The following is a 17,516-nucleotide window of genomic DNA, read 5'->3' on the forward strand; positions in this document are numbered from 1 at the left end:
TTATCAGTCGACAGAACGACCGAATTAGCAGCAGAGCGGTATTCTTGGCATGCAGCCAACGCGGTCTGATGAGAACTGAATCAAGTGACCGTGTGAGAGGGGTGAAGAGGAGGGGGGTGGAGACTGAGGGGGCGTGGCCTCACATCCATCTTATCACTTGGAGAAGTCACAATGTATTGTGTATCTATCTCTTAAAATATATATATATATATTGTGGTTGTTCTAGTATGATTTTGTGTTTGCAGATATCCATTTGTCCAGAAAATATGATGTTTTTGTGCAAATTACCGGACTAATTTTTGTAATGAACAAGTTGAAAATGTGACAAAAAACAAAACACTGATTTCAAAACAACAGCATGTCACTAAAAATATATAAAATGGGAAAACAGCATGTGTTTTGTATTCTTTATTCATTTACCTTTCAGAAAATATATACTTTTATGGGTCTTTCTCCAATAACAAAGAGCACAGAAATTTTTGAAAATTTATACCCGTTTTTTGGGAAAAAAAACCCTGGCAAATAGATTTCAATTAAATTTTATTTTCCTGGCAGCGAAAGGGTTAAATAAATAAACTAAAAGAAACTGTTTGTGAACTACGCTTCTATTGCTGCTGCCAAGGAATGTGAGTGAATGATGGGTTGAAAATGTGTAGGATTCCAGAATTTTGGATTAAAATTGATGACAGAATGTATGTGAAATATGTCATTCACTCACTGCTAACCAGTGTGTTCAATGAGCTTCAAACTATCAGAAATTGATGGTCTGTTCATTTTCCTTCAAAAAGGTAGGGTTACGTACAATTTCTTGTAGCAGTTTGCATGCTAAAATTTTTTCTTAATTATAATCCTTCCCATCCAAAACCTGCCTGGCAAATTGGAAGCACAAGCCAAAAAAAACAACACACCTAGCACTGAAGAGGTTAATGGAAGAGAAGGCACCTCTGAGAAATGAAATGAAATTATGGTGCTTAGAGCCTCGCCGACCACTAAGGCCAGGGCACCTCTGAGAGGAATGTCATGACAAGACCTATCCCAGTAGCATTTAAGGCCCCTAACTGGACAAGGATGGCTATCCTCAATCTTACCTGGCTAAAGTATCAGACAAAGGTCTGATCCTCAGCTTGGGAGAGGGCACCTCTGGGTCCTGGTTCATAGCTAAAAACTCCAGAAGGAAAAGGAGAGCGATGGAACGTCTCTGTGGAAGGTCATGTCCTGAGGCAATCCACTAAGACCACATATGTAGTTCCTAAATTGGTCTGTGGCCAGCATGAGGAGAAAAGCAGTCATGAGGGTGATTCAGTCGAAAGGAATGGTGGCCAAAGGCTCAAATGGTTCCTTTCGAATGAAATCTAGAACAGTGAAGCGCCACTAGAGACTTCTCAAAGAAGTAAATAAGCATCAAATGAAGGGCCTCGTAACTGCCTGATAGTGGTGCAGATAGCAGATATGTATCCATGTACAGTACTAGTTGATAGGTTAAGACCCATGGAGCAGTGCACCAGAAATCTTGCAAGCTGCATGCTAGAAGATTCACTGATTGGCAGGGAGGGTACGGCATGAGCCATACACCACTCCAACCATTCTGTCCCGTGAACGTCATATAAAGATTTGGTCCCAGAGCTCCTGGCCCATGAAGCTAAGAACTGAAGGTCCAAGGAGGCTGATCAAGGGGCTCAAGGCTTCAATTTTGATGAAGGCAGTTAAGGCTGCAGAGCAGTCACATGTACAGATGAACCAAATGAGGGTTTGAATGAGGGACCCCTGAATGGGGCGTCGCAGCAGACCTGTTTTGACTTGAGTTGCGGAGGAGGAACATGTGTCAGATCCAGCAGGTCTAGGTACCAAGGTTGAGCTGACTATTTGGGCGCTATGAGGATGAGTTGTAGGCATTCCACCGGGCTTTCCAAACATCCTTGGACAGGACTGGAGAGGGAGGAAACAGATGGGCATTCTTGAGACAGTGTCCATGACCGAAGCTTCTGGGTCTGAGACCAGTGAGACAGTGATGGCCTTGAGGTAAGGTGTCTGCCTTGGAAGCAAGAGTCTAAGCACACTAGTCTGAATCTCACAGTCACCAGTATTTTCTCCCCCTCCACTGGAGTGGTGGTCTGGATGCTAGTCATTCGAATGAGATGATAAACCGAAGTCCCATGTGCAGTATACACTTAGTGGACATAAAAAAACCCACAGCAACAAAAGGGTTGTCCCTGGCAAAATTTTGTAGAAAAATCCAATAGGAAAACAAATAAAATTGCATGCAGGAAAAAATATCCCAAAAATGGGTGGCGCTCTCAGTTTCAGCGTAGCAACATGCTCTCCCTGGGAGGAGCAGCCTAAATTTCACAGAGAGAAATTTGTTGTGACAAAAAAGAGTAATACAATAAATCAGGAGTCTTTTGCTGGACCTTGTGGCAAAGAGGCCCACCATCGGTTGAAAAATCACAACTCCCACACCCCCTGCCCTGAAGGGTATCTTTGTCTAGGGTCAATTCCAAGTGGAGGGCACTCCCAGACCTGCTAAGCTGCAATGGCCAAAATGTTGGCATTGCCTGCTATGCAACTCCCTGAGAGAGCGATGCCCTCGTCGCGGCACCTACTGAGGAGAGTCTCGGTCCACAGGGAGAGGTTTGCAGAGTGCACTCCCCCTCCTCCCCCTGCGTTCCTCTGGGGACCAAGTCCCCACCACATGGAGTGAGTCCATGTCAGCTCCCCATCCCACTGAGGATGCATCTGTGAAGCATGCCACTTGAAGTGTGTGTGTGTGTTCGGGGGCTGGAGGGATGGGGGTCTATGGGCATCCCCTGTGCTATAAGAGGGGGGGGGGGGGGGGGGAGCCATTCTGATGTCGCCTCAAAGATCCACTCTCCTAGACAAATCAGTGTGCCAGGGCTGAGTCTTCTGGAACCAGTAACCTCACTTACCTCTAAAGGGATGATGGGTGCTGTGGATTCCATCATGCCCAAGAGCAACAACAACAATAATAATAATAATAATGGTATTTATATAGCACTGAATTTTGTGCATAGACAAATCAAAACGCTTTCGCACCAGTCATTCACACATGCATAACTCTAAAACTGGAGAAACTGAAGACAAGGAAGAGGCAGGGAAGGGAGGCTATTTTGGGAAGAGGTGGGTTTTAAGGCCAGACTTGAAAGAGCTGAATGTGGAGACTTGACGAAGCGAAAGAGGAAGTTCATTCCAACTGCAAAGTCCAGAGACAGAGAAAGAACGGCGGCCAACAGTCGAGAGCTTGAATCTGGTATGCGTAAACAGAGTGGATCCGAAGCTGATCATAGTGAGCGAGATGGAGTGTAGAGGTGAAGGCAGCCACAAAGATAGGAAGGGGCTGATTTGCGAATACATTTATAACATAGAGTGCTGATCTTGTACTTTATTCTGTGTGAGACAGGAAGCCAGTGGAGATGTTGCAAAAGAGGAGTGATGTGCTCAGATCTTTTCTTTCTGAGGATGAGTCGAGCAGCAGAGTTTTGTATGCGCTGAAGGGATTGAATGGATGAAGCAGGCAAACCAGACAATAGAGAGTTACAGTTGTCAAGGCAAGAGAGAATGAGAGAAACGACAAGTCTAGATATTGCGTCAATGGACAGATATTTCCGGATGGAAATGATGCGCCGCAATTGACAATAGCAGGATTGACATGTCTGACTGATAAATTTTTGCATGGACAGTGTGTTGTCAAGGAGAACACCGAGGTTCCTGACTGAACTGGAAAGAGGGATGGATGTACTGCCACGTTTGATTGTGTCAGGTGTGATGAAAGAGATTTTCTGTTTAGTTCCTATGATCATTGCTTCAGTTTCGTCCGTGTTCAATTGTAACTTATTTAGAATCATCCAGTTTTGAATGTCCAGAAAGCAGTTGGATGTTTCTTGCAAGAGCGACGACAGTTTTTCGGGGATATCACTCTTCTGGAGTTGAGTGTCATCAGCATAAGAATGATGACTGACATTATGGCGGTTGATATTTTCAGCAAGAGGAGCCGTATACAGTGTCAAGAGCATCGGGCCTAAAACAGATCCCTGTGGGACTCCATGTTCAATTTTATCGGGTTCAGACTGGAAATTGTCAACAGTGCCGTTGATACCAAATGTAAAACAAGAGAGGCAAGGCCTTCAAGACTCACTTGTGATACACTTAAAAAATTTAAAAAAATCTAATCGTTAAAATGTGTTCTGTATTTGTTATTATAAAGCTTCGGGTTAAAAAAAACACACAAAAAAACAGATTCGAATCCCGTTCGGGTGAGAAGAAACTGTCTTACCCATTACACTATCCTGGCTCCTTTATTGACATTCTAAAATTTAATATTTGAACATACTTTTTTAAAGGGCGATAAATTAATTGCGGTATTCGCAGTGAGAACGCTGTTTAAATCATATTATTCTGGTGTATCTTGGGCATTCAAAAAATCTTTAAGGGCAATAAAAAAATTCTTTTTAAGTCTGCGGTAAAGGAGACGTGGCTATCACCGCAATCACACTGCAACATTTAGCCATTTTCTCTAGACTAGATAGATGTTCAAGTTTAGTTACACCCGCCAGGAATGTAGTACAACACGGTCGATTCAATTTCTCTTTTATGTTCATTCTAGTTTTATAGTTTTAAAGTTGATATGAAAATTTAGTATTTTATTAAACTAATAACATGTAGAGCCAAGTACAAGTACTTCTAAATGTCGTAAGAAGTGAAAAGGACTTCATTTTGAGATACAAGACTGGAAATTTTTTCGTTTCATTGTGATCAAGGGTATAAACTCGCATGGTTTACAATTTTTAACTGTGAATTCCGACTGATTCTTTGGGTATTTTTATGGCAGTTTGGGGCATAATCCAGTAAGTGATGAGGCGTTCACAAATCTTTCTCTGTATAAATATTCAACGGTCTCCTCCAACTTTCCATCACATGTTATCATGTATTGTCCATTGAATATAGGATTGAACGGGCAGGTCAACAACTTGAAACAAAATGGTGTTGTTCGCGTTCGCGAAGAATATGATCACGCGCTTTGAATGTCTATAAATATGTGTACGCAACTGATTTTTGCCCATGACCTTCAGGGCTCAGCGAATAGATCTGTAAAGTCCACTCATCGTATTGATTTTAGTATTTTCCGAAAAAGACCACTTGGGCGAATGGACATAGTGAAAGCCCTGTACACTGAGAGTAAAACACACAAGCTTTTTACGTACTGAGTATAATTTCAAAATATAATGTTTCAGATGAGAAAGATCAGTTTAAAGCAAATTAAGTCCCCTAGCATTAATTACAGATTAATTTCCCTTTTTTACTATCTGCACCAAAACGTTTGCAAAATAAATAAAACTTCCATGCTTAGCAAAAGAAGTTCCTGTTTGAACAAAAAATGATAATAATGACTGCTCTTGTTGTTGTGTCAGAATATCAGATCAAAGTGCCAAGTTTAGAGAATACAAAAAATATAAATATAACAGTAAATACAGCTTGCATATAATTTGGCTTCTTTTTTTTAATTTTTTTTTTTGCCCATCCCAGAGGTGCAATATTGTTTTAAACAAGATGACTGGAAAGAACTGAATTTTTCCTATTTTTATGCCTAATTTGGTGTTAACTGACAAAGTATTTGCAGAGAAAATGTCAATGTTAAAGTTTACCACGGACATACAGACACACACACACACAGACAGACACACACACACACACACAGACAACCGAACACCGGGTTAAAACATAGACTCACTTTGTTTACACAAGTGAGTCAATGAAGACGGGAAAGAAGGATTGAATGGCCTATCGTGTCAAAGGCAGCTGACAATTCGAGAAGAGTGAGAAGGGAATTTGTCCTCAGTCAGATGCTAGCAGTAGGTTATTCAGGATGTGAAGGAGAGTGGTTTCGGTGCTGTGGTCAGCACGATAGGCAGACTGAAATGGGTGGATGAGATTGTTAAAACAAAGGTGATTGTTGAGCTGCTTCAGGACAGCTTTTTCAAGGAGTTTGGACAGGAATGGAAGATTAGAAACTGGTTGATAGCTTTTCAAAATGTTTGCGTCAAGGTTGGATTTCTTCAGAACAGGCCAGACGATTGCAGTTTTGAAAGTGGATGGAAACGTTCCAGTGAGAAGGGATGATGTTGACAATAATGGTGATTGTGAGAAGCTGTGAGGCACACTGGGAAAAGACAGAGGCTGGTATAGGATTGAGCTCAGAGGATTTTATTGTCATTTCTTTCAGGATTTCATGGACTGCTGTTTCAGTTAATGGATTAAAGGAATGGAGAGGAGTGCCGTTGAACTGAGGATCAGGATGAGCAGGTTGGAAAAGCATTTGGTCTAAGATCATACGAATATTCTGGACTTTGTCAAAAAAAGAAAGAGGAGAAGACATTGGGGAGTTCAGATAAAGTGTAGACAGAAGGAAGAGGAGTCTATTTTGCAGTACTGAGAAGATTTGACATGATAGAGTAAAGGGATTTGGTGGATGTGGCATCAAGAACTTGAGGAGAAAAGAAGTTTGTCTTCGCTGATAAGATCATATGTTTGACTTTATTTATTTGTTTTTGGAAGATTTGATTGTGGACTTTCAGTTTTGTTCCAATTGGTGACGTTTGCGTTTTGGAAGTCGAATGTCTTGTGTGTACCATGGGGCAGAAGGTCTATCAGGGAGCATGCGGGTAGTGGGGGGTGCATGTTCATCCAGCAGTTGAGAGAGGATAGTGTTGTAATGTGTAGAGACATCAGTGCAGGAAGACATTTTGGAAAGGCATTCAGCAGCTTGAGAAGAAAAAGTGTTAATGTTGATGGATTTCAGGTTGCGACGAGTAATGGATTTTTTGGTTCTGGTAGGTTTTGAAATATTAAGCAAGAAAATGACAGCTGAATGGTCGGAAGAGAGTTCGTCAGTTACAGTCACTGATGCAATCATGGCATCTGAGTCATGTGTGATGAGCAAGTCCAGCGTATGGCCAGATCTGTGTGTTGGTTCTGTAACAAGCTGAGAGAGAGAATGATTGGACAGAGATAGACATAGGCGTTTGACATCAGTGGAAGTTTGGTTGTCGAAATGAAAACTGAAGTCTCCGAGGATGATAAGTTTGCCAGAACAAAGGTTGTAGTAATCAAGTAATGTTCGGAACTCATCGTGAAACAGAGAAGACATTAGGTTGTTTTTATGACTAGGAGGAGGACGACAGAGACAACAGAAGATGATTGAGTGACCAGGAACATTGAGAGTGACTTCGAGCATTTCAAAAGTGTCGTGTGGAAAGGCATGGTTATGGGAGAAGGAAAGGGCAGACTCCAAGATATTTCTATAGATGATGGCGATGCCACCTCCACAAGACAGTCAAGGAAGTAACTTGGTTTTGTATCCAGGAGGGATCAGTTGTTTAAGTCTGGGTTCATGACCTTGTAATTTCAACCAAGTTTCGGTGAGAAATACGATAAAGTTATTTTCAAAAATATAGTCAGAAATATAGTCAGTCTTTTGATCAGGGCAGACAGACTGAGCATTGAACAGGCAGGCGTGAAAGAGATCAGAGGCAAGCTGAGAGAAATTTAATGGTGAAGCAGGTGAGTCAGACAAACAGAGCCCCACAAACGGCGAAGTCTGCCCGCTCTGGTTCCTCTTTTTGTCTTTGCTCTGCCGATGCCCAGGCTGATGAAGCGCTGTGTCGTGTCATCGTGTAATTTGAAATGTTTATGCCCTGATATACTTGACAGCAATGCTCTGATGTAACTGACGTTCACCATGGTGACAGTAGCAGTGCGAGAGCAGAGGTCGGACGGTAAGAGACGGCTGGGCATGTGAAAAACGGAGAGTATCATTGGCAGGACGAAGATGGTCGCTGATGCAATAATGAGGGTATGGTGAGTAGCATTCATTTATGTCAGTTTGAAAATTAAACACTGATATGACGAATATTATTTATCAAATTGTTCTAAAAAGCAAATAAATATGATAAAACTGTTCCGACCTTAGGTGTCCTGGAAAAACGACGCACACACACATATAAAAAATGTCCAGATTAAAACAGGGGAACCACAGACTCACACACAAAAAGGCAGAGGCCAACACAGTGCAGCCAGTGGGTGCAAGGGCAGGTTACTCTACAATAGTGTCCACCTTTTTGCCTGGGAAGAAGGGTGCAAGTGCTGGAGATGATCTGCCAGCCGATCCAAGCGATCCTGTGCACCAAGACGGCCATGGACCACATGTCAAATTTCATCCTCCCTAAGATGAAGAATGTCTGATGGGGAGAGATCGCATTTCTCCTTGTTCATGACAAAGCCCAGTTGAGAATGCATCCAGGAGTCTGGATGTGTGCGGTTGGCACAGGGCCTACAACTTAACCAAGATGAGCCAGTCAACTAAATACCGTAAAGTTTGATCTATAAGCCGTGACTTTTTACTCCAGCTTCAATCTCTACGGCTTATACAATGATGCGGCTTATTTGAGGATTTTAACGATCCCGGGAGTGTCACGTTCTCCTCTATTCTTAGCTGCACTGAGTACACACTGAGACGAATGCACTCCACTCTGACCAGGGATACCAATTCCCACACCACCTTGGTAAACAGGAAAGGGGCAAGGGAAAGACCAAAGGTGGAGAGCCAAGAACTGGAACACACTGTCCCTCCACACAATTCTTACATACCCAAGCGAATGAGAATGAGAATGTGGACATGTCTCTCAAATCTGTGCCTCTGTGTGTCCATCTTGAATTTCACCCTGGGGAGGAATATGTTGAGTGGGGACAAGTTCACCCTCCAGAGACTTTTGGAATCAGGAACAGGCAGCCATAAAACCCCAGACCCAGATCCAAGAGTTATAATATCAAACCTTTGAGAAGCAGTTGTGATATCTCCAATACACTCTTCTGCTCCACACAGCTGGGCACAAAAGAAAGACGGTCCTCTGACCAAGGCAACATGTACCCCGATTCTAGCACAGATACAGTCTAATCAATGAGTCCCAGGTTGCGTCACTGTTGCACTTGCCGAGAGAGACTCCCTACTTGCATGGGCTGAAGGACTGGAGGTGCTGAATCAGGGCTGACTTGAGCCTCTGGCAGTGCTACTGATCCCAACGCCTCAGCTTAAGTTGAGAAGCGCTTAAGAGGCAGAGGACACTGATGGCCTTGGCCAGTACGGGCTAGGTACGATGCCACCTCCCATCCATCTCGGCCTTGCGAGTGTGACTGATGGATTGGGGTATGTACGGCCCAGATGGGGTGCTATTGGGCCGGAGATGTACCACATAGCAGCCCTCTCCTCCAGTGGGATGTTGGAGAGACAGAGAACAGCGTCCCATCTCTCCAGCACAGAGCTGAAATGTACACTGGTAGCTGCATCAGCCACCGCTGTCAGACCTTGGCCCACTCGGTTTCCAAATTCAGCTGTGGGTCTCTCCTTCCCTTTCTCACTGACTCTACTCAGGCCTGCATCTCCAATCTGAAGACATGGATGACTGAAAACAAGCTAAAATTAAATGAGGATAAAACTGAAATCATGATTATCACCCCACAAAGACTTTGCCACGCCACTCAGTCTCTCTTCCTTCCTCAGTCTTCCTCAATGGCACCTACATTCCTCTTTCCTCTTCCATCCATAATCTTGGTGTCATACTTGTCCAGTCTCTTTCCTATCAGCAGCATGTTGCAAATATATGCAAACTGTGTTACTCTGAAATTTGCAGAATTGCATCCATTTGTCATCTCCTGTCTGGAGAGGCAACCAAACCTCTCCTCTGGGTCTTTGTGCTGTCCCGCCTGGATTATTGTAATTCCCTGCTTGTCGGTTCACCCAGCTACCTCACTGCTAGGCTTCAGAAAGTCCAGAACCATGCTGTTCATCTTGTCTTTCATTCCTCTAAATTTGATCATATCTCTCCTCTCCTTCATGCTTTACACTGGCTCCCATTACAAGGAAGAATTATTTACAAAGTTGTCTCTCTTTGTTTCAAGTCCATTTAGACTACTCGTCCATAGTATCTTTCTGACCTCATTCATTCTTCTTCTGATACCCGCATGCTTAGGATCCCCCCTGCTTGAACCAAAATATATGGTCAACGCAGTTTTTCATACCAAGCTCCCACTCTTTGAAATAATCTTCCTCAGCCTCTCCACCACTCACCTTTTCCCCTCCTGAATAATTCTCGACAGCATGTAACTTTCCAGTATGAACTAAAATGACTATTAATGAGTGAGTTTTGACAGTTTCATAATTTGTTGGTTGCATTTTTGATTGTGTGCTGTTTATGATTGTTTGCTGTGACTTGTGTGTGTGCATGTGCGTGTGCTTGTGTGTGTTGTGGGTGTATGTGTGTGTGTGTGTGTAGGAGGGGGTGGAGATATTTTTTATAATGTTTGGTATCTTGTGTTCAATTTTTCCTTTTTGATATTTACACGTGCGTTCTATTTGTAAATGCCTGGGGCTTGTTTTAATTTCAAGATTAGGCATAAATGCACATCAACATCATCATCATCATAACAATAATAATAATAATAATAATAATAATAACAACTGAAATGGCCTTGAGGGTCATAAGGTGAACACATACCCTGAGAAACAGGGCACTGTTCCTACAACAGGTTGGTCCTGTGGAGGAAGGCGTCAACAAAAGTTATGTCAACAAAGGGCCAACCTGTCCCACTCAGCCAAAATCTTGGATGAAAGATTGGTCAAGGATGGGAAGAGATTGCACAGCCAGATAAGCATCCTACCCTGTGCAGAGAGCTCCACCTCCATACAGACCGGGAGATCAGGGGTGTATAAGACTACACCTCACCATTGAAAGAATCTTTAACCATTTGACTTCTGGAACTATTTGTGATTTTTGCAAAATAACCACCAATCTCTAAAATAAAATCACAAAAATTAAAACAATGCTCAAAAGTATGTAAAAGTGTATGTTTTCTTGAAGGAATATGAATGGAGGATATAATAATCATAAGTTCAACATTGACAGGATGGGATAACTCCTAACAGAGGAAGATAACTCAGGTTTTTTTTGGGGGGGGGTTTGGGGGTTTTTTAAAGAAGAAAATTCAAGTTTGCTTATTTTACGGGTGGAAATGGAGCTAATGTCAGCACATGTATTTGACACAACAACCAAGTGCAATTACGTTGTTTTCCTCCACTATCAAGCTGTTTTAAACATAAACACCATATGTAAACGCTGTTCTCTGTCATGGACTTGTCTAGTCAACCATAGGTCAAATGAGTGACTATTCAGTGCTTAACCTCTCGAGTGCCCCATGACATGTATATATATGTGTATACACACACACACACACACACACACACACACACACACACATCATAAGGAATGCTTCACTATTTGCCCCATGACGCACGTATATGTCAGTGTCATTTCAGGATTTTTCACAGTTCTATTTTAAAGTTGATGTGTCCCAACTGCCACTATTCACAAAGCTTGATATGTCTACTTCAATTATCTGAGAGAAGCTACAGTCAATTACACTCTGCAGGGATCAGGTTCGACATCGGTCATCGGTCATTGACGCATTTAATTTTGAAATGACCTATTGTTTTTCAAGTTGCCAGGTCACATGACTTATTGTTTTTATGACCAGTCGGTCAACCAAAGTAACCATCTCTCTCTCTCTCTCTCTTTAACGATCGCGATCGCTTTGTCGTCTGTTCCTACAGGAAATGACTATAAACTGGTTTATTAAAATACGGATCCATGACGAAACGAAATCTGAAACGAATCTTTATTGCTGCCTTTCGTGAGCTTCGGCGAGAAGAATTGGCGTTCCCACTTTTGCATTAACCGAGTGCAGTTCCGGGAAAACTGAAAGCCCTCAGAAACAGGCTGAACCCCCTCACACAAAACAAGCTGCTCTCTGTCAAGCTGGGCAAGGTGGCACCCGAAGATGCCCTCGGTGCATGGAAGGCTGCAAAACCAAGGGTTGTCCTTGCGTCATCTTCCCGCAAGGCATAATCGCCTGACAGCAGTAAATGAGCCAGTCGTATATGTTTTCTAGTCAACGCAGAAGACCAGAACATTGCATTTTCTTGTCAGAAATCAATGACATTCTTAACTTCTTTTTTTTCTAGTCAATGAATGACCAGAATGGCCAATGTATTACATTTTCCTTTCATTTGTGCATTATTAAAGTTTGAAAAAGCCCGGGACGGGTGATATTTGACCTATTGATTTTCAAAATGACCTAGTGATTTTATGTTCTTCCGGTCATATGACCTATTGTCTATTGAACCCAACCTGATCTCTGCTCTGTATGACAGCCAGTACCCACCCACGCCCCACACCCCACCTATGCTTTCAAAATGGCAGACAATGAACCACAAACTTATCTTAGTCATTGGAAACAGTAGTGTTATCCAACCAAAAAAAAAAAAAAAAAAAAAAAAAAAAGAGAAGAGATTTTGCCATCTTGCAGGAGCTTATTCACTGACTATGAATTGAGTGCTAGGTGTGGCAAAAAACTTGTCGGTTCGCTTGACATGTCAATGTTAGAATGATGATTTGCAGAGAGAAGGGAGGGTGGGGTACTAACTGAAGAGCTAGATGTAGCCAACATAGAAGAGAAAGTGGAGCAGGAGGAGTATAGCTCTGTGGTTGACCTAGAGTTGACCTCAAATACAAACCCACCCACTTATTCAGGACAGGGAGAGGTGATGGACCAAATGGCTTCTGGTCACCATTACTGCAAGCTGCTCCCTGTGTTGTCATTTAAATAAGCTGAGGCAATCATCCAGAAGATGAGAACACATTATTAAATGAAAAAGTCCCTGGTATTGCCACATGGGAGAGGGCGGTAAAACATGACTGACAAAAACAAGTAGACCAGTATAGCCTTGTACTAGCTGTTGTGAAAAAAAAAAAAAATCATCTTACCATTTGTCTGCAGTGGGATAGCCAACAGTTGTTCATCAACTTCAGGAACTGTTCATGTTCACATGTATCTGTGCTAGCTGTTAAGGACAAACAATTTATGAATGCAATTCCACTGGTAATGTTGCATAAGAAGATGAGAAAGAAGAATTAGTAGTAGACAAAAGAAATCTGAAAATCCTATTTGAGATATGAAAGGAAAATCAGAACAAGAAACTCAAACAGAACTTGTTATTGGGATACAAGGCACAGGCACATAAAATGACAACAGAACTCAAGTTTTGTGACTTCTTTGACTTGGTCATTGGAGGACTATTCATCTAGTAAAAAAAAACCCACAGAAATGAAACTTACAGAAAATTAGATATGCCACATCACTGTAGGCTGAAAAAGGAGAAACCTGAAAGATGTCAGATTGAAGTGAAGGGCTGATGCGGGTCCAATCATCACCTAGTTCAAGCAACCATGAGGGATCAGCTGAAAGCTTTCAGAGACAATCACACAAATACAGTGTACATGAAAATGAAAACTGAACTGCATGGAGTTTTGTGCTTTCATCAACTCGATCATTGGAGAACAATTCTGAGTATTCATCTCACAAGAAAATCCACAGCCAACCGTAATTTCTTCAGATGAAACTTGCAGAAAATCAGATAAGCCACATGACTGTAGGTTGAAAATGGAGATGCCTGCTAGATACATTCCCTCCAGGACCCTTCGATCCTCTGCCGACACCAGGGTCATTCAGCTTCATTTCACATGCATACACCATGGCCAACAATCTCTAACATACTCTCTCTGACACAGCAATTCCTTCGAGTCTTTCAGGTCAGGCCTGAAAACATATATCTTTACCCATTACTATGATTAAGGCCTATCTCTCCCAACCATTTAAGAACATGATTTATACATCCAGACTGATTACTTGATTGTGATGTGTGTGCACAAGAACGGAGAAGACAGTGTGGGTGTGGTTGCTTGTGCGAGTGTGTTGTGTTGTCTGTGTGTGTGTGTGTGTGTGTGTGTGTGTGTTTGTGTATGTGTGTTGTGTTGTCTGTGTGTGTGTGTGTTTTATCTTCAGTTTAACGTCTATTCACTATAAGTGTTTTTAGACGGAAAGGAGTAAAGAAGTGGATAAAGGAAAGGGAATGCATGTGAATATTAGTGTAAAAAAAAAGAAAAAAAAAAGAAAAAAAAAAAAAAAAGATTCATGTTATGTAACAGAGGAAAAGTATATTATAAGAAAAAGGTCTAAAGAGATTGTGGTGTGTATTGAATGAGGTGTCATGGGAAGGAGAATATGTATATGCATATCAACAAGTATTAACCTATAACAATGTAAATATAAATAACAACATTAATTATAACACATCAAAGGAGGATACCAACTGGACTGGAGTTTAAAATTTCCGAAAACATTCTAAGCAATGAATAATCATTCAAAATCTTTTCAGTGGCTAATGAAATATTGGAAGAAAAGTCATCAACTACATCTTTAGGAATTAACGGTCTTATGCTCGGACAATGAATGAGTAGATGACTTACAGTTATTTGCTTACCGCATACACATTTTATATTTTTAGAAAATTTTGTACGAAAGGCATTTAAACGAATTCTATACATTAGACTTGTAATTTGTCTTGAATGTGCTGCTGGTGTCAAATTTAGAAAATGTTTGGGATTAGCTGCATTCTTTGTGTTTACACAACATTGGTAATATTGATTATTTGAATCTATAAGTAATTTCTTAAATCGATTTCTAGAGACATTTTCTATACAACTAATGTATTCATGTAGATCTAACTGGATGTCAAGTTGTATTGCGCCTTCGAAATTACGTGCTGCTCTTCTAGCTGCTTGGTCTACCCACTCATTTGAAGATATTCCACAGTGCGAAGGTACCCAACAGAAAGTTAATTTAATGCCCTGTTTTGTCAGTTGGTGAATAATATGTTTTATTTCCATTGTCATCTCTATTCGCTTCTTTGAATTTGGAGATTCTATAGCTTTTAATACTGACTTCGAGTCTACACATAATAGAATTTCACTGACAGTTTTCGGAATGTCTGAAATATAATTTAAGGCCATAAGTATGGCTATAAGTTCAGCTGTGAAAATGGAATATTGTCTACCAATATAGTATAATTTTTCTAATCTAAATGAAGGAATTACAAAAGCCGCTCCTGAATTACCATCTTCTAGAACAGATCCGTCTGTGTATATTTTTAGATAATTAGAATATTGATTTTCTATATGGGAGAGCACTTCAGGTTTTAACAAAAATGGTGACTGGTTCTTGGATAAATCTGTATAATCCATGTCAAAGGTAGCTTTACACTGCTCCCATTCAGGGACTGGTGAAAAAGTAGGTATTTTTGCAATTTGCTTGTCTCTTGATTCCGTAGCACTAATGATATCTGAGTGTGTGTGTGTGTGTGTGTGTTTGTTGTGTTGTCTATGTGTGTGTGTATGTACGTGTGTGTGTGTGTGTGCATGTGCACGCATGTGTGTTTCTTTCTTTCTTCAGTTTAACATCTTCACTGTTAGTGATACTGGACAGAGGAGATGGGACGACTAGAGACAGGGAAGGAGACACAAAAAGTGTCAAAGGAAGGGCTGTGAAAGATTGGACTGAGAGTAAAGCCACTAAAGGTGTGTGTGTGTGTGCGCGCGTGCACACACGCACTCGTGAGCGTGCATGCATGAGTGCACCCATTTTTGTGTGTATATGTGTGTCTGTGATGTATAGTTACTTGTTATCTTTTTGCGTTATACACCATACCATATTATTGTTTCTTTGGTATTACTTTTTACTGCTACTGTAATTCAATTCAATTCAATTCAAAAACACTTCATTAATCCACATGGAAATTAAAGCGCCTTGAGCGTTAGGAGGCGTTATATATAATATTTCCATTATTATTATCAGATGTCAAACTGAAGCTAAGGGCAGATCATCAACTGGTTCAAGCCACCATGACGGTTTAATTGAAAGCTTTCAGAGACCAGACCAGAAGACTGTCATACAATAACAAATACAGTGCACATGATATAAAAAAGCAAACTGAAAGTTCAAAAAGTACCAATGTGAACTGAAGAATACGTTTGAGGCTTATTCTGAATTGACATAGGAAACACCTGGATAAAACCGGGAAGATCTTTGAAGTTCCCAAGCCGTCAGAAAGAAAAAGAATCATCAGAGATTCTACTGAACCAGGTGGGACTGGCAGGAACCTGGGGGCTGAATCAGGCAATGCCTCTGGTGGGGATAAGGGGGCAAAGCCCCCTCCAACTAAAGACCCTTTAAAAGAATAGTGTTGAAAAGTGTACTTAAATGGCAAGGTACTGTGGTAGGGCTAAATCAAAAATATGGTTTAAAAGGCATTTGGAAAGCTCTCTTGCATAAGTTGCAATCATAACCAGAAAATTTCATTTAAAAAAAAGTACTTAAAAGGTACATGGTGAATGACTGGATTGGTTATATCTATAAACACACAGATATACATTAACTAATAATTATGAAATGACAAACTTTTTACAGAACTGGAATGCTGTGAAACAACTGATGTAAACTGAGTGAAAGAGAGAGAGAGAGAGAGAGAGAGACAGAGAGCAGGGAGAGACAGAGAGAGAATGTGTGAATCAGAATCAGAATCATTTTCAATGTCAATTAAACCTGAACAAGGTTTATAAGACACGCATGCAAAGTTACATGAAACCACGCACAAAAAAGCAAAACAAAATAGATAAATATTAAACAAGACATTGAATAACTCCTGCACGCTATGGCGTTTTTGACAGCAGTTACTGACAAATTTCCCAAACAGTCCCACAAGTTTGTCTTCCAGTATTAGCTGACTGGGTTTAATAATATTTGGAATGTAATTTTGAATTTTTTGTATGAATTCTATTCTAATTTCTTTGTATAATTCGCAGTCATCTAAGAAATGAAATTCATCCTCAATTGTTTGACATTGTAAACACAGTCTCCTTTCTTTGAGATGTTGAAATATCGGCCTTTTTCTATTGCTAAATCATGACAGGATATTCTTAATTTGCATAATGATTGTTTTTGATTATAATTAAGATATCCTTCAAGCAAATAAGGTTCGGTTCTATATTCACAAGTAATTTTATTATAGAATAGTAGTTCAGATTTATTTTCAGATTTGTTTCTCTTCCAGAGTAAAACATATCCATATTCTAGTTTATTCATTATAACGTGGCTAAGATTATGAATATTGAATGTTGACTGATTATTCCAAACGTGTCTTAAACCAAGATTCTGTAATATAATTTCAATGAAATTAATCCATGTTCGCTGTTTTGTTTCCTCTGTGAGCATGTCGTCATACACAATTTTGATATATGAATTTTCTTGTGCCTGTGTTATGGGAAACCAAAATTTTATTACTTGACAAATCACTTTTAAACTTAAGGGGTATTTACCTATTTCACCAAGCACTGCTCAGTTTGTGGCTTTTTTGTGGACTCCCAGTATTTGCTTAAAAAAGTTTGGATGCACATGCTCATGAGGTAATTTGTTCATGAGACAATGGTTATATAATTTGTCAAAGGTAAAAGTAGCATCTGCTTTTTCACAAGTGGGGAACCATTTTTCTGCTCCATACG

The 17,516-nt window shown here is 40.7% G+C and overlaps 1 protein-coding gene across 1 annotated transcript in view; it reads right to left on the reverse strand.

Moving 5' to 3' along the window:
- LOC143289050 (cullin-4A-like) overlaps positions 1-17,516 on the reverse strand; it is a 200,259-nt gene that overhangs the window by 161,689 nt on the left and 21,054 nt on the right. The window contains exon 3 of the mRNA XM_076597859.1: positions 12,888-12,956. Within this exon, the coding sequence (XP_076453974.1) occupies positions 12,888-12,956 (69 nt within the window). The remainder of the gene's footprint in view (positions 1-12,887; positions 12,957-17,516) is intronic.

This window comes from Babylonia areolata, chromosome 13, assembly GCF_041734735.1.
Source record: "Babylonia areolata isolate BAREFJ2019XMU chromosome 13, ASM4173473v1, whole genome shotgun sequence".
In the NCBI taxonomy this organism is placed as follows: Eukaryota; Metazoa; Mollusca; class Gastropoda; order Neogastropoda; family Buccinidae; genus Babylonia; species Babylonia areolata.